General features: G+C 42.5%; 2 protein-coding genes across 47 annotated transcripts in view; one reads left to right on the top strand and one right to left on the bottom strand.

Annotated features, from left to right (window-relative positions):
- The window catches only part of LOC138922933 (heparan sulfate glucosamine 3-O-sulfotransferase 4-like), a 94,581-nt gene extending 76,629 nt beyond the window's left edge, over nucleotides 1–17,952 (top strand). For 32 of the 44 annotated variants that reach the window (XM_070259377.1, XM_070259386.1, XM_070259378.1 and 29 more), the window contains 2 exons: nucleotides 15,346–15,359; nucleotides 16,251–17,952. In XM_070259377.1, the coding sequence (XP_070115478.1) occupies nucleotides 15,346–15,359; nucleotides 16,251–16,485 (249 nt within the window). In that variant the 3' untranslated portion in view covers nucleotides 16,486–17,952. Of the gene's footprint in view, nucleotides 1–3,282; nucleotides 3,336–7,623; nucleotides 8,355–15,345; nucleotides 15,360–16,250 lie in introns of those variants that run through there. The other 12 variants (XR_011436067.1, XR_011436064.1, XR_011436066.1 and 9 more) reach the window with 8 other exon arrangements.
- LOC138922934 (leucine carboxyl methyltransferase 1-like) overlaps nucleotides 5,659–24,746 on the bottom strand; it is a 28,389-nt gene continuing 9,301 nt past the window's right edge. Inside the window, exons 2-7 of one of the 3 annotated variants that reach the window (XM_070259392.1) lie at nucleotides 17,076–17,167; nucleotides 15,049–15,170; nucleotides 10,294–10,370; nucleotides 8,484–8,545; nucleotides 6,654–6,782; nucleotides 5,659–5,828 (exon numbers count right to left, since the gene is read on the bottom strand). In XM_070259392.1, the coding sequence (XP_070115493.1) occupies nucleotides 6,775–6,782; nucleotides 8,484–8,545; nucleotides 10,294–10,370; nucleotides 15,049–15,170; nucleotides 17,076–17,167 (361 nt within the window). In that variant the 3' untranslated portion in view covers nucleotides 5,659–5,828; nucleotides 6,654–6,774. Of the gene's footprint in view, nucleotides 5,829–6,653; nucleotides 6,783–8,483; nucleotides 8,546–10,293; nucleotides 14,408–15,048; nucleotides 15,171–17,075; nucleotides 17,168–24,746 lie in introns of those variants that run through there. The other 2 variants (XM_070259393.1, XM_070259394.1) reach the window with 2 other exon arrangements.

The following is a 24,746-nucleotide window of genomic DNA, read 5'->3' as shown; positions in this document are numbered from 1 at the left end:
TAACCACGACCGCTTTGCTTTGGAAACCACTCAGCTCCAGGGCAATGGGAAGTCACCCTCCATGGTTTCAAGTTGTCTTCATTGGGCCGCCAAAGAGGAATGTGCGAACTTAACCACTGCGCCACCAGGCCGGCCCCAAATTTATCTTTCTGAACAAAACAAAAATATTTCCATTGTTTATACCTTCTTTACTGAAGCATACACCTGGCTTTTGTTGAATACAAAGATGTTTTCCTTATTAATTTTTAGTAGAATTTTGAACCCTTACAGACCTTAGTGAAAACTAAAAAGTAAGCAATTATGTACTATCTTTTATATTAGCATTCTAAGCGCTTTTTATAATTTCTAAAAACATGTTATTTCATAGTACAATCTTTAAAAGAATACAATATCTAAGCATATTTTAGTTTCTCTGTAATAAGAAGCCAAAAGTAGATAAACTTAGACATGTTTAGTGACAATGTTTCAATAGGTTACTGTATTTGAAAATTACCCAGATATCTAAAGAGTTTTTTATCATTTAATTTCACCTGGCAAAACTTCAAAGTTTCAAGTTAGCAGAAATATTTTGGAAGTGATTTTAAATACACATGCCATAACACATAATTGTTAAAAAGTTCACCCAACACTCTTATCTTTTTCGTGTCTATTTAGTTTACTTGTTCCCAATAATTATTTAGGTTGCCTGCAAAACTTCATGAGACATTAGACAAAATTAGCCATCATTTTAACTTATTACTTTGCTAACAAATTTGGAACAAGGATAACATGGGCTTATTTGACTAGTAAACCTAGGCTGCCTGTCTGCATCATATCCAATGTTGATAACTTTAAGGGCATGCTTACTTTAATCAAACCAACAAACTTAACTAAGCTTCTCTTTACCAAAGATTATTTCATATCATGTTAACTTGAAAGACATTTGGGTGGTTTCTATTCCATTTAGAAATAATTTATGTAAGTGCTTACTTTAAACCAACTGCATATAGTTCTTTAGAAATTATACCATCTGGAGATAAAATATCACACATATAGCACACATAGAGACAAAGAAAAACTCCACAGCTATTGTTTTAAAATTACAGCTATGAATCAGGTACAGTAATACAAAGCTCCCTGGCTATGAATCCAAGTTTTGTTTTAGGCCTTTTACTAATGTTTTGTGGAGAAGACACTCAAGATGCTAGATTTTTGGCTAAGCTGCTCTTATGGCCATTTTTCTTTCCTTCCTTTTTTACTTTTTTTCCTCAGTCCTAGGAATTAATGATGGGCTAGATATTCCCTGGAGGGTTGGCAAGCTCTTTGAGGTAACTGAAATGGGTGGAACCTGAACTGTCTCTAGAGCTGCATTCCCAGTCTTGCAAGGATTTTTTTAAGGACAGTTGCTCTTGATTTCTGAGAAATTGGGTTGTACCTCAAATGACATTATAGGTTGATCTACCTGTCCAACTACATCACAAAGGCACAGAGAAACCACTCAAGTATTCTCCAAGATGGAGTTTCTGAGGCATAACTCATCCAATTGAAAGTGTTTCACCCAAGTGGTGAGTCTCCGGGGATGCTTGGGTTGTCCCCCATGATGGTAAAGCCAGTGTCAAACTGACAGTGGGCCTGGAGAAGGGTGCAGAGCCCAACTGCAGGTGTCAGTATACTTATAAGATTTAGTCAAGTCCCATTCAACCTGGGCACTTAGTCCCTGAACCAGCACGAGGCAAGCCAGGGAGGCAAGAGCCAAAGGCTTGGAGAAAGCTGGGAGCTGGGGCTCCCAACGCCAGGGTTGAGAGTTAAGTCCCTGATAGAAAGTTTTTCAAGATTTTGATTTTTCAGAAGTTTCAGGTTCTGCTCAGGTCCAGCTGGAATTTAACCTTGACTTGGCGACAACAGAGGAGGGGATGAATGAGATAGACAACTAAGGGAAAGAGGTGACCAGGCCTCGCCCTCATGGCCTCTTCCCAAGGGTTATCAAGATAACATAACATAACAAACATCCCTACAGAAGTAGGGGGCCGGTGTGGAAAGGAAAGGGGCCGGTGGCTGGCTCCCTTGTGCCTCCCTTGTGCACAAACTAATAAACTTTTACTTTTCTACTCCCATTTGTTGTCTCTCTTGATTTCTATCCTGGGGGACAACAAGAACCCAGTGCGCTGGTAACAGCTTCAATAGTCATGCTCATGCCTCCCAGGGGAAAGTGGTCCCCAGCATTATTCACACATGGTATCTGGAAAGAATGAAAGAAGACAGAGGAGAGGCACTGGCATTTCTTGAACCCTTGTGATTGTGGTGGTGGTTGCTTTATAGATATGTTATCACATCGGGGTGTCATGATGAGGCTGTGAGTTAAACAGCAACAATCCTGGTTTACAGGTGGCTCCTGGAAGGTGAACCACTTGCTCAAGTTTGCTCAGCTGGTCATTGGTTGAGTTGACCACATCTGTCCAATTTCAGAGTGCTTGGTTTCTTTCCCTGTACCACGCTGCCGCACAGAAAGTACTAGAATGTCTTTTCCTTCTTTCATTCTTCAAACATTCAATAACGTTTACCAGGTGCCCAGTACTGTTTTAGGTACTGAGGATAAAGTGGAGAACAAGACAGAGGCAGGACCTGTTCTTGTGGAAATGGCATCTTTTAGTAGGGTGGTAGAGGAGACAGCAAACAAACGAGTCTTTCTTTTAACCGTTTTAATGTGGCTATAGAAAACTTAAAATGACACTTGTGACTCCCATTGCATTTCCATTGGGCAGGGCTCCTGTAGAGCAGTGCTTTTTAAACGTGAAATGCACATGGATCACCTGCGGTGTTGTTAACATGCAGATTCTGATTCAGCAGGACTGGGGAGGGGCCTCAGACTCTGCATTTCTAACTTCCCAGTTGATGCTGATGCTGCTGATCCCTGAACCTCACTTTGAGAAGCAGGAGTCTAGAGAGTAATTGGGGTGTGTGTGTGTGTGTGTGTGTGTGTGTGTGTGCATGCACAGATATTATTTTAAGTGAAATGGTTAGGGGAAACCTCTCTGTGGAGGTGATGTAAATGAAATGAAAGAGTAAGATCCTGCCATGTGAAGATCGAGGTGGAGAGGTTTCCAGTAGAGGGAACAGCAGGTACAAAGGCCCTGAGGTGGAAACAAGTCTCATGGGTTTACAAAAGCACAGTGTTTGGAGCTGGCTAAAACTGGGTTCATAACCTGGTTTTGCAACTTAATAGTTGGATGATCCTGGCTGGATAACCTATTTAAGGTCACTCGGTTTCAGGTTGTTGATCTGAGAGTAATTTCTTACTTGCAGGATTTTTGGAAGGAGTAAATGAAGTAAAAGTGAACGTATTTTCTAAACAAAAAGTGAGTATCCTAGAGCAGAAAACCAAATGGACCCAACTACTGGGTTTTTCCATTTCTCAAATCATTTTGGTCTCATATGCTTTACCTTCTATCACTGCTATCATACTACTGACTGAAGAGTCTCTTATTGGGAATATTTTTGGGAAAAGTCTAATAATGATTGGCTTTGCAATCTACATCTTCTTAATGTCTTAAACAAAGGGTCAGCAACTCAGATGCCATCTGGGCCCACAGCGATTATATAAATGAATGAAATAGACCAGGTGGGGAGAAACTGGGATGCACATTCTCTGTCTAAACCGGCAGCCACTGCTCCGTTCCAGCTACTCTTTTCCACGTGCAAATGTGGCGTCAGGGTTATCAGATCTTCCACTTAGTAAGAGAAACTGCAAAGCCAGGTTTAGACGTGAAATTGTCTGGTTCTTAATGTTGGCAACAGATCGAAATTTCTTCAAAGCGTGGTGTGGGCCAGGACTGCGGACAAACAAAACCCACCTGTGGGCTGGATACAGCCAGCCGGCCACCAGTCTGTGACTCTGGCTTAAACTCATTTCAGAAAGTAATTGGCACACCCGTACCCTTTGTAGTTGTCAGAATTATGGCTTCCATGTGCTATTTTGTTTTTTTTCCCTCTTACAGATTTTGCAACAGCGTGGGGGAAATACTCCCAGATATATTGCAACCCCAACAAAAGGAGCCCGATAGAAACAGAAGCATTGAGGCAGAAAAAGACAATTCACAAATAACTATCTCATTTCTTCCCAATGAACATTTTCTTGAAGGCAGGAAAATTCTCAGCTGTTCACTCATGAATCAGGAGTCCCATATTTGATCCATATAAACTACTTATAAAACAGATTCTGGTCAGGTGGACTGAGTATGACATGAGAGTTAGAAAAACTGGGTCTGGTTTTGCTTTGACAGATAGTTTTATTTGATGCCAGGTTACTTATATTAATCTGTTTCTTTCTTTCGTTTTTTTAAATCTGTTTCTTATCTCATGAGGTTACATTGTCTCCATAGGGTCCATGCACCCACTATAATACTATGGTTCTAGAACAAACCTCTGTTAGACCCTTCAGAGGAAGGAAGAGAGCAGTTAGAGGCAACATTGTTTGGTGCCTGTTTTTGTATCTCTGAGTCAGAATCCACTGCATCCTCTTTGTGTGACCCTGGACAAGTTACTTAATATCACCAAGCCTCAATTTCTTCATCTGCAGAATGGGCTCAATATGACTGATTTGCAAGGGATTATGTGAGGATGAACTGAAATGGCATTTAAAGTGCCCCCACGCAGAGTATGTGACATAAATTTCTTCCTCCTCTTCTCTCCCCTTTGTCTCCCAATTTTCCTTTGCTTTTCTTCTTCATTTTTCTTAGTTCCTTCCTTCTATCCTGCCTATCAGTATGGCTGGCCCAACAGAGAAAGCTGTAATGCATTTTTCATTAGGATATCATCTTTTATTTCAAGATTATGTCTGAATGAGGGATTTCAAGCCCTTAAGCAGCTCTTAAGTAGCTCTCCAGAGAATAATGCAAACCAGATTCCAGAATTTGGTCTACTGTAACTTGAGCCAAAGGAGGAGAAGAGTCTGATTTCCTGGGGTACCTGCAGCCAGCCTTCTCCACTAAGGGGATGGGGTATGGAAGGGGGCAGGCTCTGCGGGCTTTCCTGCTGATGTTTTCTTGAGCCCACAGTAGGAATGGAGGCCGCCTGCCCTGGAGAGGGACTGAGGCATTTAGAATGCCGAGGGCATGCTTTGCCTTCCATTTTTCTGCAGAGCTGAAGGCATTTGAGAAGGTAGGACTGTTCTAGAAGACCCTGCCAAACTCCCATTTGAGATCAAACTATGTTTGAAATCAAACTATGATGAGATTTGGCCAATTTCACTGGTGTTCCCCAGACATCATAACATGATTTAATTATTTTTACATTTGTAAGTCATACCAGGCATTTTTCATTTTAAATTGAGTCAAGAGAGGGGCCTTGAGACTTTAGGTGAATGAGAGATTGCTAGGGTTGTACGTTAGAAAGTTTTCAAGGTTTTGGGTTTGCATAATGGATGGTATCTCTGAAACGGATTGAACCACTGCCCTGTTCAAGTCATCTCTTGATTCCATTGGTTTCTGTGGTTTGACAAGCTCCTCTATAACTGCCTTGGGAATTTCAATCTAAAATTATAATTCACTAAATCAGCTTTTCAGCCCATTTGCCATGAATTAAAAGCAGGCGCTTGATTTTTTTTCCCTTAACACTCACTAGTTAGGGTTGCTGTTGTCCGGAGCCGCAAAGGGTGAGGAATGATAGGTACCGCCAAGGCTATTTGGTTGTTTGAGCAATCAGAGTTTATTGATAAAGGGAAAGAGAACAAGGAGCGGGGATAAAGAGGAACAGAAGAAGGAGCGGGGAAGCACACAGCAAATTGGTACTTACAACATCCACACCACAATCAGCCAGGAAGTCCCAATAGTTTGTACAGCGGGCGGATTTGCCTACAAAAGACACACACAGAGTTACAAAATCAAATACAAGATTAACGAAAACATCTGCAATAGAAAGGTTGACAAGGGACCTCCATCAAAGAACATATCTTTATGTCATAAAGGGTTCCTATAAATTGAAAAGAAAAGGAAGCAATTCAACTGGGAAAAAAAGGGCAAAGGAAATAAAAAGGAAATTTACAAAGTCATCCCAACAGCCATGTAGGGGCACTACCCTGAGTGCCCTTTAAGAGCCATGTGTCGTCCTGGGCAGGATGCCAACCATCTGGACAGGACGCCCAGCTGCTGAAATTTGTAAGGATCCCAGGCCTGGCCAGCCTGGATCTTACTTTATCTCACTCAAAGACCATCATGTCTTAAAGAAACACAGAGCCCCTCCACATGAACTACTGTTCCTGGGAATGCTGGCCGTATCAGGGACAGCTCCTCTTGGCAAGCATATAGCCTTTGTGCCCCTTCCTATAGAAGCAACCCCCTCCCGACCTGAGGTAGCAGGTGCACACTTCCATCTAGCCGGCCACCACTGGACATTCCCTGTAAGTAACTCCTAATAAACCCCTATGTGTTGTTTGCCATCTCCAGGTCTTTTCTTTGGTCTGTCTGCAGCCTATCCCACACCGCTCACCCAACTGGGCATGGGGCCAGGCAGGCCAATAAAACTAAGGAAAGATACTCCAGCCACCTCACTAGCCTTCAAAGTGATAGAAAGCTTTAAAATAATAGGACATCATTTCAGCCTATCAGATTGGTAGAAATTTTAGAAAATAACAATACCCAGTGTAAGTGAGGGTGTAGGGAAAGAGAATCTTGACCCACCTTTGTGAAAGTAGGAATTCATAAAGAGGTCTTGAAGAACAGTTGGGCAGTAGCTAAAATTCATAATGGCCAATTCTTTGAGCAAACAGTTCCTGCAGATATGCACATATACATATGTTTCCTACAATCCTGTTTAATACAAAAACATGAAAAAGACAGCAATCTAAATGACTATCGGTAGGAAAGAGATTAAATGGAATTTCCACGCAAAGGAGTACTATAAAGCCATTAGAAATAATGAAGTAGATTCCTACAGGCCGACATGAAAAGACAGCCATGATTTACTGGGTATGAAAAAAAGCAAGTTGCAAAACAGTATGTATAAATTATTCACTGTTAATTAAAGTTCCATGTAATCTATAATTCAACAAATACACAGTGAACTACAACATATATTTATTCGATGTGTATATACATTCATTCAAAAAAGGAGTACTGAACCTCTTTTGTGCCAGGCCCTGGGTTGCATTTAAGTGTGCATCTATTTACCTGTCTCTGGGTATACTGCTCATCTGTAGGAGAACACACTGAATAGTGGTTATCTTCTGGGGGTGGGTGAGATTATGGAGGGTCTTTACTTTCTATTTCATATATTTCTACATTATTTCATCAAAAGGAACTCAAAGTATTAGATCTTTTGTTACAGATAACCATTCTGACACAAATATTAACCAAATATGTAGAAAATGATAGCAAAAGTGTGGAAAAGCAAAGAGGCCAGCAAACGGCAAAGCCTGAATAGGTTCTACTTCCAACTGTATGAGGGAAACCAAGGATGGGGGAGATGTTTTCTGTACAAACTTAATTGTGAATGTGATTAGCAGAAGGAAAGAAGGACTGAAGCACTGTGGCTGTGTGTAAAAGGCAGATTATCGAGCTGTGATGTTCCTGATGTTATTGTGTTGACCATCCGAGAAGACCATCCTCTCTAAGCATGTTTTCTGACCTGATTTTTTTTTTTTTGAGGAAGATTAGCCCTGAGCTAACTACTGCCCATGCTCCTCTTTTTGCTGAGGAAGATTGACCCTGAGCTAACATCCGTGTCCATCTTCCTCTACTTTATACGTGGGACGCCTACCACAGCATGGCTTGCCAAGAGGTGCCACATCCGCACCCGGGATCGGAACCGGCGAACCCCGGGCCGCCGAGAATATGCGCACTTAACCCCTGCGCCACCGGGCCAGCCCTGATCTGAATTATTAATAACCCCATTGATCTTCTCTCTGTCAGACAAAGACTGAAAATGATGGAAGATTCTGGAAGAGGTTTACCATAAGTTGAAAGGCTTAGAAATGAGGAAGTGTTGTTGGAAACACTCATAATTAAAACTTGAGGGGAAAAGTTGACTGCAGGGGCTGAGGAGGTAACAGAAGTGAGGGAAGTAGGTAAAGTATAAGACAACGGGGAGGGGTGAGGACAGAAGTGGAGAATGCACGACCCCTCCCAACAAGGCGGCCGCTGCTCAATTATTGCCACGTAGGAGTTCGGGTCTAATGTTGCCAGATGTAACTTTTCCAAGGAAAGCTGGAAATCAAGATTCTCATGAAAAATCTCCTGTTTTTGAAATGTTGGCAGCTAATTTAAATTTTTTAAAAAAGATTTAAGATTGGGGACCTGTGGACATTTAAGAAGAGTCATACGAGCAATTGTTCTAAATTCCTCCATGGTAACTGCAATAAAAGTCTAAATGTATCAGCAGAAGCACATGCTGTATGACATCATGTATGCACACACATGCCCACAGATACAGACCATCTTTAAGAAGGAAAGGGGGGAAAGCCAAAACAGTTACATAGTCCGTACTGTATCACTTAGGTCAAGGATACTTACCCATTTGAAGTGTCTCCTCTGAATGTAAGTCTAAATTGGTTTTTGATAGGAGAGACTTGAATCTATGGGAAGATGGGAGAGAGAAGGATAAGTCAAGCAGCTCATTTACTCTAAAAATGCAGAGGCCCACTACAGAGATGGGACTTGTATACTGCTACTGTTCAAAGCAAGGGCCACTACAGAAGGCCTTCTGTTTAATTACATTTGACCACGTACAGCAAAAATCCAGCGGATACAGCTCTCGGGTTAGGTCAGCTAAGCATTACACTCAGAATTTGATGTCAAATTGCAAACTGATCATGAAATACTTAGAAATAGCTACAGATAGGCTAGCACGCATTTTCCAAATGTTCCAGCATTTTTCAGGTCATCCCAAGTTTCTTGCCTCTTCTCAAACAAAATTTTTAAGATAGCTATTGTTTCTCACAGATAACAAAAATTGACTTTCACTCAGACCTAAAGTTCAGTAACATTTATGTGATAACTCCCTCAATGAAGAATATGTAAAAAATCAGAAATCCGAGAGCCAAATTCATTATACCAATAACCATACACAAACGCCACTGCGTTTTTCACCCCAGGAAACCGTGTCTGGCCTTGATTTAGAGCCTACTTACTCTTACTTCACTCAGAGTTTTAACAAGCTTAGTAGTACTTTGCAGTTCCCAGAGCATCAGAATTGCCATATATTATCCAAAAAGCCTATTTAATGTAAAATGCAATTTTATATTTGGAAAGGGTAAAAAACTTATTTTCCTAGGATAAACTAGAAAAGAAAAAACATTTCCAGTTTGTGAGGATTAGACATCTCTAAAGGACAGGTAGAAACTTTTGCGTTTATTAAAATGTTTAAATATAAGAATTAGAATTTTATTTAAATAATTTTAAAAGGAGGGAGTACAGGTTAAAACTAAGTCACACACCACATAATGACGTTTCAGTCAACCACAGACCACATACGTGCTAGTGGTCCTTCAATATTAGCACCATATAGCCCAGATGTATAGTAGGCTACACCATCTGGGACTGTGTAAGTGTAATCCACGACGTTCACATGACACTGAAATCACCTAGCAATGCATCTCTCAGAACGCATCCCTGTTACTGCTAGGGGACACACGACTGTACTGAGAAACCTTGACCTTGGGCTTGAAGTCAGGGTTTAAAGCTCAGCTCCACCCCTTCCTAGCCAGGTGACTTTAGGCAAATTAACTTAACTTCCTTGAGCCTCAGTTTCCTCATCTGTAAGACGGGGCTAATAATAGCACTAATTCATGAGTCTGCTCTGAGGATTGAATGAGACAATCCAAGTGAAGCATTTAACACGGAAAGCTCTCGGCAAAGATGAGCAAACTCATCATCTACAACTTTGCTAACTCCTTGAAACCTCGACTCAGAATGGCCCCCACATATCTCATATATAATAAATGATTAAGTTCAGTTTCCCATTCATTCATTCATTCAAAAAATATTTACTACGTATCTTTTCTGGACCAGGTACCTTTCTGTGCCCTGGGATAAAGAAGTAAACAAAATACACATTATGTGAATTTTAATTCAGATTACTAAACTATGATAGGTCACTTTTTAAGTGTTCAGAGAAGTTACATGAATGGAGAGAAGAGTCACAAGGGAGGGTATTTTTCATTTTGAAGACTGCAAGACACACTGGAATGAGGGTCTCGGGGCAAGAAAGCAAGTGAGGAGAGCAGGGCCCTAAAATGAGGTCTCTGGCACTCAGACCTGCTGTCTACTGAAGGCTGGTTCTGAATTCTACCAGGCTCTCTCTTCTGGCCAAAGCCACACTTACTTGATGCTGTGTAGCTTTCTCGTGACTATCACCGGAAAGTCAACTTCAAAATATTTCCTTGGGAGAAGACCCTCATCCTGAGAAAAAACACAGTTATCTTTATAATTATTTATTCAGTCATATATTCACTGATCATCCTCACAGACCAAGTACCAAGGCCCGAGGAGCAATGGGGTATTTAAGGATTTTAAATCAGGGGATGATATGGTCAGAAATGCATTTTCTAAATTACTTTGGTCTCAGTATGGGGAACAGATGGCACAAAAAATTAGGAGGTTACTGTGGTCACCTAGGCAAGAAGTAATGGGCAGCCAGAACTGGGGATGCATCCACTGGGATGGAGTGGGGAGGAGCAGGAGGCACTCTGGACGTAGGATGTAACAGTAAGCAGCTTGAGACCAATTAGAGAGAGTCAGGAAATCAGTGTAGTGGGTATGGACAAGAATCTTTTGGATGAAATGAAATAAAATAGCAAATATCAGAAAGCATCACATGAGGTGAGGGTAAGTACTATTTTGTAATATATTTATTTTTTTCTCTGACAGTGGAGTATACTGGGGTGGTAAAGGACAGGGACTCTGCAGCCCGGGTGGACAGGGTTCAAATCCCAGCTCCACCACTTGTTCACTCTGAGGCCTTGGGAAAGTCACTAAACTCCCTGAGCCAAGGCTTCCTCATTTGAAAAGTAGAGAAAATGATGCCACCTCGTGGGGTTGTGAGGATTAATGAGGAAATACAGGAGTGAGAGAACAGGGCCTGCACCTAGTAAGCACCATGTGTGTGCCCTTATTATTTACATACATCAGTACATAGATGTGGGTGCTAGATTGGGATATACATTTATTTTTTACTGTGAGCTGCAGTAAAAAAAAAAACTGTGAACACCTCACACATAGAGACACACACACACGGCCCTGCTTCCCCCTTCTGCTTTCCCTAGCTTGGTTGGTACTATGCCCTTCTCCCCACAGTCACTCACTGGTCATCCTAGAATTCTCTCCATCTCCACCCTGTTTGATCAATCACTCAGCCCTGCCTGCTGACTATCCTAGAATGCATCCTCTCCTCTTCCGCTCTGTCCCCAACTGCACAGACTCTAACAACATCCCTTTCTGATCTCTTTCAACGACACACTTCATGTTGCCTGCAGCAGCTCTTCCCACCTCTAAGATTGAGCTAAGATGCTGGGTGCTCCACAACCTGGCCCACCTGCCCACCTTCTGGCCTAGTACTCTTTTAACATCCCTGCTCCCATCTGTGCTTATATTCCAGAAATGCAGAACTACTTATTTAAAAAGAAACTTGCTGATATCCAGAACCTGGTGGTGGTGTCAATAGAGGGTGGAATAAAGAAAAAGGAGGAATAAGGATGGCACCCTTGTTTCTGCCCTGAGCAACTGGGCAGGAGAGAGAACCATTTATGTAGACAGTAGTAAGAGATGGAGAGCAGTATGGAGGGGCAGCAGACCCCCTGATGGGACAGCATGATGGGAATGGAAATCATGAGCAAGCATTTCCTAGTAGGAAGGTGACCCCTAAGGGCAAGTGTCAGAAATGTGAGATCCAGCTCCCCCACCCTATGCAGACACTAGTCCTCAGTTAAAGTCCTAGGGGATCTGGAGGGGTGGGGGAGGAGGAAGGAAGAGAGGGAGGGAGGGAGAGAGGGAAGGATGGGGCAAGAGAAAGAGAGAGAGAAGAGAGGAAGGAAAGGAAGGTACGAGGGAGGCAGTGGCGGAGGGTGGGGGGAGGAATAAACAAGACAGTTTCCTGACATCAGAGGAGCTCCCGCCTATCAGCAGAGTAGGGCTATGTAATCTACTTGAAGATCCGTGGAGGACGTGTTTAGAGGATGTGTGGAAATCGCACCTCCCACCTGGCATGGTTCCCTGGCTGCACCAGCAGAGGCTTAGCTGCGAGTCAAGGCCTTCTGCTGCCACTGCTACGTGAACTTGATCTGTATGACCTCAGGGGCCCAGGACTGGAGCGTTGAAGACTCCCATGTTCCGGCAGCGGGCAAGGGAGAGCCAGCCGGTATTGTCATAAAGAATAAGGAGTGAGTGAAACCATTAAGGGGTTTCCTGACTTTCTCTAGGAAATTCTACGAGACCTTTCAAGAACTTTTACTCGCAGGGTATGGAAAGTTAAAGATAGTCTAAAATTTCAGAAGACAAAGAGAGCAATTAAAAGCAAATGAATGACAGATAGCATAGAGTCCTACAACTCAAATGGGTCTTCTGACTTTGGAAAGAGCTTTCCCTGCAGTAGCTCACTTGATCCTCCCAAGGATTCTGAATAAGAGGGCACTGTGGAAGGGAAGCTTCCAAAAGGCACACCTGGAGCTTTTAAGAAACAGACATCCTCTTTCTCGGCTTTCAGAAAAGGGCAAAATGGCTGTGGGAAGTGATACTTTCACTTTTTAGTCTGTGATTCTCTAGGCCCTTCTGACACTCCACTCCCAAGTAGCTCACACGTCTCAAGGAGGCAGGGAAGACACCCAAGACTGACTATAAGTACCAGAGGGCAGCCAGGAGCAGCCAGGAGGAAGGGTACCACTTAGTCTCAAAGCAGATCCAACATGGCCGACTGTTTCACAGGCCAGCAAAATTGACAATCCTTCCCCTATGTACTTGACCTTTCAGTTTGTAGAAACAGAATTCAAGAGACACCAAACAACTGAGGCCCCTTAAGAGTTTCACTCACTCCTTATTCTTTGTGACAATACCGGCTCTCCCTTGCCCTATTCTTGCCCGCTGCCCGAAGATGGGAGTCTTCAACCCTCCAGTCCTGGGCCCCTGAGATCATACAGAGCAAACTCATATAGTAGTGACAGCAGAAAGCCTTGACTCACAGCTAAGCCTCTGCTGGGGCAGCCAGGGGACCATCCAAGGTGGGAGGTGCGTGAGACAACAAGACCAACAGACAAGATTTTCCTCACTCTTTTATAGGAGCACATATATTTCTAAAACAGGGATTAGCAAATTTTCTGTAAAGAGTCAGAAATAAGTATTTTAGCCTGTGAAGGCCAGACGGTCTGTCATAACTGCTGAACTCCGCGGTCACAGTGCTAAAGCAGCCACAGAGAATATGGAAATAAATGGGAGTGGCTGCATCCCATAAAACTTGATTTCTAAAAATAGGTGGCAGGCTGGATTTGGCCCATGCAACCTCGGCTCCAAAAGAGCAAACATAATAATTGTTTTTCAAAAAAGGAGGAACTTTAGATTTTAAAAAATCCCTTCAGACCAATATGATTATCAAACAAAACAAAAAACTTCCACAAAAGACTTTCAGACCCTGTGCTACTCTCCTTCCTCACTACTGACAGACAGCCTTTTCCTTGGAAGGAGCACGTAAGCCTCTGTGTACCTTGCTCAGAAATAAAAATCTCAGATTTATTAATTATTAACTCACTTGCAAGACGGGGAAAAAACCAAACCATGGGACCAGTCAAAAAGGTGTCAGGCCCAAAGGAGGGATTTCTCCAGCGGCCCCTGTGAACACTGACACTGCACATTCGCTTATGCTGCATTCTCTTCCAGTTCCTTCTGCTACACCATGGTCCCCGTGTTACACAGGCACAATCAACCTACAGAAAAGAACCGCTGGAACACCCACAGGGCTGTGTGTAGAGGAAAGGGGAAGGAGTCTGCAGTTCGATGAGCTGGGCTCCAATGTTTGTTCCACATTCCAGTGCCACCAGATATCCAATTTGGGGAAAGACACAAGCTCTCGTAGCCCCACTTTCCCCATCTGTGTAAAGCTCTCCCCTCTCACAGAGGTCTCATGATAATTCGTGAGGCCATGTATGTAAAAGCACCTCATAAATGTTAGTTATCTTATCCTAAATGAAGAATGCAGAGGCAAGCGTTTAATACTAAGACCATGTTGATGCCACCGACTTCTCCCTTGAGTAAGAGAAAGGCTGGGAGCTCTGATGACTAAAGGCCATCTTATCAGGTGAGCTGATTAGGGACAAAACAGATATGCAGGTCGGGTTATGCCCTCACACTCTAATTTATCTTGGTGTACATCTGGAGAAATCTGGGGAAATGCACATACCCATTACTGCCACATGACTGACCTGATAGAAGACCCTAAAAAAATCTGTACAAACCTACAAAAAAGAAAATACGATCAGTGGAATCTTCGTAGGGCAAAGGTTTGAAGGCAAAATTCCACCCCAGGAGTCAAAGCCCAGTGCTTTAGTCCTGCTTCTGCCTGTAATGAGACCCAAGTTTCCTGTCCTGTGAATGCAATTACACCTGCTCTTGAATCCTAACAGAGCAGGTAAGGGATCAAATCACAGATTGGCTACAAAAGGGCTTTGTATCATATTATCATCGCCCAGAGAAATTTTACCTAAACGCTGCTATGCTGACAATAAAATCTTAGTTATTATCAAAATTACAAAGGCATGTGCTCTTTGTCTCAGCAATTCCACTGGCAGAATTTTCTCTCCTGATATATTTCCACACATGCAGGGGGAAATATATACAAAGATTTTTTTTATAACCCTGTTTGTAACAACAAAAGATGAGAAACAACCCACATATCCTTCACCAGGGCCCCGGTGAGATAAAGTACGGGGCTGATGGGGGTTGTGGGGGGGGTGTGCAAGCAGGTGGGGACAATGGTGGGAGACAGGCTGTCACTGCATCCCTTTTAATATAGTTTTAAAAGTTTTGAATATGGTGAAAATCTTCACAAAATCAAATTTAAACAACTGGGGAAAAAAGAGGGGGGATATTAACTTACCTTTAATGTCCAGAAGGCTGTATCCATCCCAGCCCCCAGGTTTATAATTTGGCACTGACATTCTGTCTTCTGTAGAAATGCCTTTATAAGCTGCCTGATGCCATGGACACGAGCAAAATATCCTAACAGAGAGAGACAGAAACAAGCTGTCACTCAGCGATGAGAAATAATCCCTGCAAAGCTCTCTGCAGCAGGAGAGCCAAACAGAGCACTTCTGCCCTTCCTCGGGGTCAGCGGATTATCCATGACTTTATAGGAGAAATAGCAAATTTTAAATTCTCTTCTTTTTTTTTTCAGCCGTTTGAACCAAAGTAAGTACAATCTATTTAATGGCAGAATTAACTATCCTAAGAAAAATAAAATGCACTATAATTCTACTTACGAAAGACAAGTATTTTACATGAAAACATCTGATCTAAATGTTCCTCTAGGAAGTGTGCCTTTTCATAGCTATAGTAAAAGCTACTTAGTTCTGTGGTAAAACTCGAAATTGCAAGGTCACATGGAAAATAATATTTTTAGGTCAGGATATTGGATGGATGAGTGTCGAAGCAAAGAAAGCCACACTTCTTATTGTGTTCCTGTCATCTCCACCCTGTATAGGTTAGAGCCTCGGTGTCTGTAACATGGCATCACAGATTGGGGGAGGAATGCTTGTCTAACAAATTGACTTGTTAAGCTCTGGGGTGGGGAGCTGGGCAAAGGAGATGAGAAATAAAGAAGAACAAAGGAAGATAAAGTCTGTCTGTGTTGTAAGGCTGGCTGCTCTAAGTGTGACTATTTTAAGAACAAAATTTGAGAGTGGCATTTAGAAACTTTTATTGTGGGGCTGGCCCTGTGGCTGAGTGGTTAAGTTCGCATGCTCTGCTTTGGCGGCCCAGGGTTTCACCGGTTTGGATCCTGGGTGAGGACATGGCACCACTCGTCAGGCCATGCTCAGGTGGCATCCCACGTAGCACAACCAGAGGCACAACTAGAATATACAACTAGGTACAGGGGGGCTTTGGGGAGAAGAAAAAAAAAAAGAAGACTGGCAACACATGTTAGCGCAAGGTGCCAATCTTTAAAAAAAAAAAGTTTTATTGCAATTTGACACAGGAATCTTATGCCTGTTGAATCTACTAGTAAATAATTTGGGCTTGTATTTTGCATGTCTTATTCATTTTATTTTGCTAGTAAATCATTTTTATTGTATTTTACAGAAATGTCATCCACAATGGATTGGATATTGGGGAAAAGAGATCCTCACCACACACTGTTTGGGAAGCACTCTCCTATTGGGCTGCAGGTCCCCAGTACAGAGGCAAACCCAGGCAGAGGAAGAAGGAAGGAAGGAGGGCTGACATGCTGCCCGAAGCACAGAGTCAGGCGCCATGGTGCGTCCCTCTGCAGCATTCCGAAGGAAATGTGCCTCAAGAGCACAGGAGGGAGGCTTAAGGCCTCTTTGCCAGGCCTCGCCCAATCTTACGGATGCCTGGATTCACCCTCAGCTCAAAGGAAATACCGTGTCCTTATTCTCAGGAACCTCCACTTCAAAATTTCTTTGTATTTCTGAAAGAACCTACCTCAGGATCCATCCTTAGGGCCAAGATTTCCAGCACACACAGGAATTACCTGGTCAGTTTCTCAGTCTGGCTGAGGCTACGCCACACTCCTGTCTCAAATTCTGTGACTTCTTTGATGGAAATTATTTGCAGAGCCTAATACTGTTACTAACACTTTAATACGGCAGCTAAATAGACCATTCACAGTAAAAGATATATGAATGGCTTTTAAACATATGAAAATGATCTTCAATCTTACCCGTAAATAGGAGGAATATAAAATAAAATTACTATAGCATTTTTCAAGTATCAGATTAACAGATTAAACAGTTCCATAATACACTGTGTTGGTGAGGATGTTGGGAAATTAGCACTCCGTAGACTAGTGGAGAGAGTGCACACCGGAACTCTCTAAGAATGAGTCCCTAAAACCTCAGGCCTCTCGGCTGATGAGGAGATCCTGGGAGGGAGATGGTCACTTGCCTCTGTTAATCTCAGGGGCCTTCCTCTCTTTAGACAGTCTCACAAAATGCTGGAGGTAAGGGTCATGCCAGTAGCCAATGCTTACTGCAAACCTGAAAGGGATGAAAAAGGAGGCAGATGAGTAGAGAACAGGTTCAGGCCAAGTTCCCAGGAGCCAGGTCAAGGATCCAGAGGAAAATTATCTCCCTCAAAAGGCCAATCAATGCACATAGAGTGCTCCTCTACAAATTTAAACATACTCATCCATGCATTTTTTATTCATATACATGCCCATCACGTTTCCCATAGTGGTCATTTCTTACCTCTCTCTTTCCTCATGTCGCTAATTCCTTTCTCAGAAGCCTAAACAGCAAATAACCTCCCCTCATACTTACAACTTACAACTATTTATTTACTTAGCAAGCTCCCTGGCCAGATCTAGTCACATAACTCCACTCAACCAAAAGTTCTGGGTCCAGAGAAGGGAGACCCAGAAGTATCTGGCAAACATCATTACTAACTCCCTAAGTACTTCTCCCAACTCTGTGCTAAGTGCCAGTCATTTCATGTCCCTTAAGGAGGTCATAGTGGGGAAACCAGGGGAAAGTAAACAAAACAGCTACAACCTGGCAAATGCTATGGTAGCCTAAACTCTCTCTCAGTGTACATTACAAGGAATTAAGGTTTTAGTGTTCCAAGCCTAGGAGCTGAAGCCCAGATTACCACTGGAAGTCTTCTGGCAACCATGAGTGGAACCAGCATCGGGACAACTGAGAAGTCATGGAAGGAACCTGGATCCCTAAGGCAATGCCACGCCACACCCCTGTGGACCTGGAGCCTGCTCTACCTCTCAACGGATAGTTTGTGAGATAATAAACGTCTTCACCATTTGAGTCAACTTGAGCCTGGCTTCTGTTACTTGCAGGCTGTAGCATCCTAAGTGATATCCCAAATAATACACCCATCTCCATGTTGCTTGATAAGTAAGCTGAAAATTAAGATATGGGTGTGCGCGCGCGCGCTCGCGCGCGCGCGTGTGTGTGTGTGTGTGTGTATGGGATCTCACCCAGCTGGATTCTGAGGCCCCAGAAGCAGATACTATATCTTTTCTTTCTATCTACTCACAAGGCTTGCTGCTGCCTTGACTGCAACAGGTGCTGACTTCCCTACAAACATGTCCCCCACAGTCTCTCCATCCATATTTGTACATCCATAGACACTCCTAAGGAAGCACATGTTCAGCTACTCGATGCAACAACTCAGCACAGAAACACACAAAGACTCACTAAAGGACACAATTTGCTATAAGCCCGGATGTCCAAGGAAAACAGCAGACCCACAAGTTTTACAGAGTAAACCTGCTCAGTTATCTAAAAGAGTGCTTTTCAAACAGTGAGCTGTTTTAATATGAAATCAGTTGAATACTATGCAAGTCTGCATTTAAAAAAACAAAGTAAAACGGAAAATATAAGCATGCATTACACATAGTAAGGGTTAAGACTGTTTCGTGAAGCTTTTGTTTCAAGCACATGTTGGGGGTCTAAGTGCAATGAAATGGGTTTTCTCACTTTTGGTGGCCATGTGATGAACACTGATTTCAAAGGAATCCTCTGGTGCCATCTGGCGGTAAAAGCCATACCTGCAGTTGAGGCAGGAGTGGTAGAGCAGTGATGAGAACACAAAACAAACAGGTTAAGGGTAGGAAGCGGACTTAGAAATGATCTAGTCAACTCCAATATCCAGCGCAAGAATGCTTTCAACAGCATTAAGCCACTGCTTGACTACTCCCCACAAAGAAGGCACTCACTCCACTGCTAAGCAACTGCTGAAAAGCTGGTCAATTTGCCTCCCTCTAAGCGCTCCTTCCTGGACTTATTATTGCCTCTTGGATAACAAGGAGCGGTTTCTATTCCTCTCAGTTCTGTATTATCAGTCAATTAAATACTATTGATTCAGTCAAGCAACATTTATTGAGTGTCTGCTAAGTGCGAGGCATTGGGGATACAGTGGTGACAAGACAGAGAAGGGACAGAGACAAACATAAATAAGAGATTATAACAAATGAAGGATTCAACAGTATGGAGGATAGAGGGACCTACTTTAGAGAAGGTGAAAGGGAAGGCCTCTCTGAAGAGGGGATGCTGAGTTGAGTCCTAGGGAATTGGACAAAGTCAGCTGTGCAAAAGGCATTCCAGACGGGAGGAACAGCAGATAGAAACGCTGCGGGGTGGGAATGGACTGGGAGCGTTCTAGTATCAGAAAGTAGGCATGGGGGCTGGAGAACAGTAGAAAACAGGAGAAACCAGAGAGGACTCTAGAGAGAGAAGCCAGCTGAGGTCACAGAGGGCCTGGCAGGAGCCTGGGACTGATCTCAACAGCACACTGGACGTGGTCAGTGATGCGCAGCACAAAAGGTGGGGAGATGCAACAGGACGGAACACAAGTACATCTGATCCTAGTTCCCACAATTCCTGCTTCCTGGTGTTTCTAACACGTGTTTCTTTCTGATCTTCAAATCAAGATGACTGACAGTGGTTCCCCTGTCTCGAGGAAAAAGGACCTCACTGATTTGCCTATGAGATTGGCCAAGATAAAAAGCTTTACAACACACTGTGGGAAAGAGTAAGGAAGAGAGTGCTGCTGGGCACTGCTCATGGGAGTTCTGAGGTGAATGAGCATGTTTCAGGACTTACAGGCCATCAAGTGGCGATTAGCTGAGCAAATCACAGTGCATCCACGCAATGAAATACTAACCAATCTTGAAAACATAAACTAAAAGAACTGGACATGGCAAGATGGTCAAGATACGCTTTTCAGAGAAAAAGGTAAGACCAAAAATACATGTAGCGTATGTGCCACAAATAGGTGTGTTACCGTGCCAGGCTCACTTTTGCCTGCCACCTGGAAAGCCAAATACAGAGATGACGAGATTGCAGCAGAGAGAGAGTTTAATCACAAGACAGCCACGTGAGGAAGCGAGAGCATGAGTCTCAAATCCACTTCCCCGAAAATAGGAACTCAAGGATATTTATGGGATAGGGGGGCAAGGTGGTCTGAAATGTGGAGATAAGTGACTGGAGGCGAGGAGAGGTGAAGTAATTGATGATGTGTGCATGCATAGTCAGACTTCATGCCTCTTTAGAGGACACATGCTCACAAAATGGCAGTGTGAACATGATGTGAGGATGGGGTTTTTAGCCTCCTGACATCAAAAGGTCACCTATCAGATATCTGCGTGGGTCCAGCTGATGAGTTGGTGGTCTCAACTGGCCTGGAGTGGACAAAGGGGTTCTAATTCCTGAAAAACAGTTTAAACACCCATTACCATGGTGACCCAGGCTCCAGGTAGATGTTATCTATAGGAACCTAGAGGGAGTCAGATAGCATACTGCCTAAACAGCACAGTTAACAATGGGTAGGATAAACTGCTAAAAGCTATAATCAGTAATTGCAAAAAGGAAAAAGAATATTAGTTCCTAGCTACTTAATCATCAATGGCTAACTGGTTGCCAGTTTCATATGTGTATGTCTGTAAATACAGAAGTAGTGGAGGACTAATTGGTATCAAAATGTTAATGATTATCTCTGAGATTTCTGGGTTTTTTTAAATGTATCTATGTTTTTAAAATTTGTACACTAACAACCACATGCCATATCTCATTATATCTAAGATGCAATCAATTGTAAGACTGAAAAAAGAAAGAAAATACACTGCCGATTAGTTTTTCTTATCGCTTAGAATTTTAATTTTGTGGTTATTGAAAAAGCTCTTTTAGACTTCTTTAAACAGATTACCATCATCTCTCTCTCGTACACACACAAAAAGAAAAAGATGAGGGAAATAAGTTGATTAAGTTTTCACTTTCAGGATATCTGTGAGTTTCCACACAATAGCGACCTTCATACCATCGAGGGTGTTGGTGACGCCGCATTTCTTAAAAGACCATCATCATCTTTCTCTGAGATTTTCTTCCAAGCTGCTGCCCTTCACTCTGTAAGTTTTGATACCTTTTCTTGATCCCATCAGAAGGTATCAATGGATGGTTTTCAAACAGCAATCAGGATCTGTGCTCCTTCTTCAAATGGCCTTTAAATGGTATGGGGACAAAAGCATCCAGGGGCTGTGGTTGCAGAGGTCCAGCCCTGCCACCAGGAATAACGACCATGTCCACTTGCACAGGTAATGACAAATCTAACACAACCTGACAGTGACTGCAGGACACATCAAGAATAAATCACATCTGATTTCAAAAAAGTTAAAAGGCAAGAACACATGTGTCACAGAATCAATCAAACACAGCATTGCTTCACAAGAAGAAAACAGTAACAAACATAAAAGGCAAATATTAAACTAGGAAAAATATCTGTGACACACCACAAAGTATTAACATCCTTTCAGTATAAAGGACTAGTAAATTAGTAAGAAAAAAGCCCTAATATCCAAGAAGGAAAAAAAGGACAAAAGACAAAAAAAAGAACAATTCACAAAAGAAATCCAACTGATCAATGAACACACATATCAGCTCTATCAATAATTTTTTAAAAAGCACAATGAAAGCAAAAGCAGAGAGCAGTACTTCTCCTATCAAATTGGCAACAGAACTATTTTTTAACAGAAGCTGGCGCTGGAGAGGGCTGAGGAGGATGGCACTCAACACCGCTGCCAGAACAATCAACTGGCACAGGCACGTCCAAGGCACAGTGGCAACAGGTACAGAAAGCCAGAAAAGCATGTGTACCCAATGACAGAACAACCCCACTTCTGGGATCTTATCCTAAGGAAACAAGAATGGACACAAAGATTTTTGTACAAGAATACTGAACCTGGAATTATCGCATCAGGCGAACAAAGCAGAATACAAAATTACATATACAGGATGTTCCCAATTTTGCTAGAATGAACATATACATATACATAAAGACTGTCCAAAGTAGATACCAAAAATCTAATACTACTTATCTCCATACCACGATCCTGTGCATCTTGTTTGCTGTCCATTCCCATTAGTCCTCTGTTCCCAAAACCCAGAGAACATCCCTTCTACTTGTATGTCCTAATTTCATGTTTGAAACCCAGATGCAAAGAATCAAATATCTCAGATTTAGACAGACCTCAAAGATTTTCTCAATTTCATTCAATCCACTACTACTCTAAAAATTTTCATGACATTCACATACCGCATGTTCAATTTAATATGTCTTGAAATCAACTACCTTTTTTTTAATACTCAGAAGAAGATATCTGGTAGCATATCAGACCTAACGCATTCTGTAATAAATACCTAATTATTTAAATTTAAAATACCAGTCTGTGTACCGCCTAAAACCATCTCACATTCCTCCCGTGGGAAACACTGACCTGGCCCAACCTCTATCTATTCATCCAAGAAAGATTTACTGACTCTGTCCCATCTGCGTGGGTGTCAACTGCCACAATGGGAATTTCATGGCAAAGGTGTGAAAAAGCCTCCCATAGGCATCCCTTCATCAGAGGGTTCAGGGCACGAGAAGGTGCCCTCTCTGCTCGCTGGCTGATGAGGATCAAGGCTGGGTTGGTTCATTTTACTTCTAATCAACACTCATGAGTGCTCACTAGGCGCCAAGCATTATTCTAAACGCTTAACACATAGGAACACATAACCCTCCTAACAAGCCTACAAGGAAGGCACTGCTTTACAGACAGATGTTAAGGTAGTTTCCTCAAGATGTGCAACCTTGCAGAGAACTTCATTCTGCTGCTTTTCAAACCTACTTACCCACCTGATCTAGACCCCTCTTCCAACACTTCAGTTGTTTACGTCATGTGTATCTGTTTGTGAGTGTGCTTGTGTACCTGTTTGTATATACATACACATGTACAATAAAACACATACACGTATATACACGTGTGCATGTATACATCATCAAAAATGCGCAGTTTTGGAAAGACAGTTCACAAAAGAAGATACAGGAATGGCCAACAGGCACATAGAAAGATGTTTAACATCGTTAGTTGCCAGGGAAATGCAATTTAAAACCATAATGAAATGCTATTTCACACACACTGACAATACCGAATGTTAACAAGGATATGAAGCAATGGCAGTTTTGATATATTGCTGGTGTAAACTGATAAACCACTTTGGAAATTAGTCTGGCAATTAAAATACATACCCACCTTCTGACTAAGCAATTCCACTCCTAGACATTTATCCAAGAGAAATGAAAGACATATAAAATGTCCATTGCAGGCTATTCACAATGGCCAAAAACTGGATACAACTCATCCATAATCAGGTGAATGGATGAACTAATCAGAGTATATTCACACAACGTAAAAAGGAGCAAACTACTTTACACTGACAAAGGTTCTCTCCCTGACCAAACTCTAGCCAGGCTCCCCTGAGCCCTCTTCTCGACAGGCCTCAAACTTGGTTTATTCTATAAAGACTTGAACAAACACTAAGATAGCTTCTAACAGCTCAAAGCCACACCCCTAGGATGACGCTAGTCCCCCTTGAAGTGCCCGCCTAAGAAAACTCAACGCTGGCAAAAGCATTTACTGTTTGTTCCAACCAACACTTAAAGATAGGGCCCCAGTCTTCCAGTTAGCAATTTCAGATGGTTTCACATGGACCGATCCCTCTTTCCCACTTTGTGTAATTTTTCTCTTCTCTGACTCTACTCATTATTCTCCTTACTCCCTCATTCTCCCTTTAAAATGCCCTCTGGACAAATCAAAGTTGGGTTTAGTTCACACTGGAGTCTTTTCTTTATTGCAGTAGTTATTAGTGATTAAAATCTGTCCTTACCACTTTAACTACTATCTGGCTTTGCTGATCTTTGACAGTGCACACAACATGGACGAATCTCAAAGAACACGTTGAGTGAAAGAAGACACAGAAAGAATACATATCATATGATTCCACTGACATGACATTCAAGAATAGGCGAATCTAATCAATCGTGGCTGAAATCAGAAAAGGACTGTTAAGTGGAGGTTAGAAGACTAACCAGAAAGAGATACAGGGGAAATTTCTGGAGTTTCAGAAATATTTTATATCTTGTTTCTGGTGGTGGTAACAGATATATACAGTTGTCAGCACTCATCAAACTGAACACTGACAACTTGAGCTTTTTATTATATACATTATCTTCCTCTCTCCCCCTCCCCCCACCTCCCTCTTCTTCCCCGCCCCCCACCTCCCACCCCCCCAATTTCTCTTAAGAATACCTGGGGAAATTTGGGGGGAAAAAAGATAAGATGAGAAATGTAGTTGACCCTCCAAGTTCCCTTTTCAATATCCACTCACCCCTTTCTCCTTACGAAGAGGGACCCAATTTTGTTTGAGGTGTCAATCTACCCAAGTAGAAATTCTCACCTCCCCACACATTCCTGCAGCCAGGGGTGGGGCCACATGTCCTAGTTCTGGCTAAGGAGAAGTACATAGAAGCCTACAGGATAGGGTTTCCCGTAAAGCTATTGCTTTCCTGATGAAAAGGGACAGACTCAGACACATGTCTTTTGTTAGTACCCCTTCCTTTTCTTTCTTCCTGGAGCACAGCTGCTCAAACAGACTAAAAAATTCTGATATTCCCTGGTACAAACCTATTCTTACCCTGTGAAACAAGCTATGGGAGCTCTGAATCAATTCACAGCTAAGTAACTTTGTGAGTCAAAGTTTTCAGGCATCAAAATGAAAAAAAAGCAAT

The sequence above is a fragment of the Equus caballus genome, unplaced genomic scaffold, assembly GCF_041296265.1.
Source record: "Equus caballus isolate H_3958 breed thoroughbred unplaced genomic scaffold, TB-T2T haplotype1-0000019, whole genome shotgun sequence".
Classification (NCBI taxonomy): Eukaryota; Metazoa; Chordata; class Mammalia; order Perissodactyla; family Equidae; genus Equus; species Equus caballus.
Note: the sequence above shows the minus strand (reverse complement) of the source record. Positions and strands in the feature narration are given on the sequence as shown.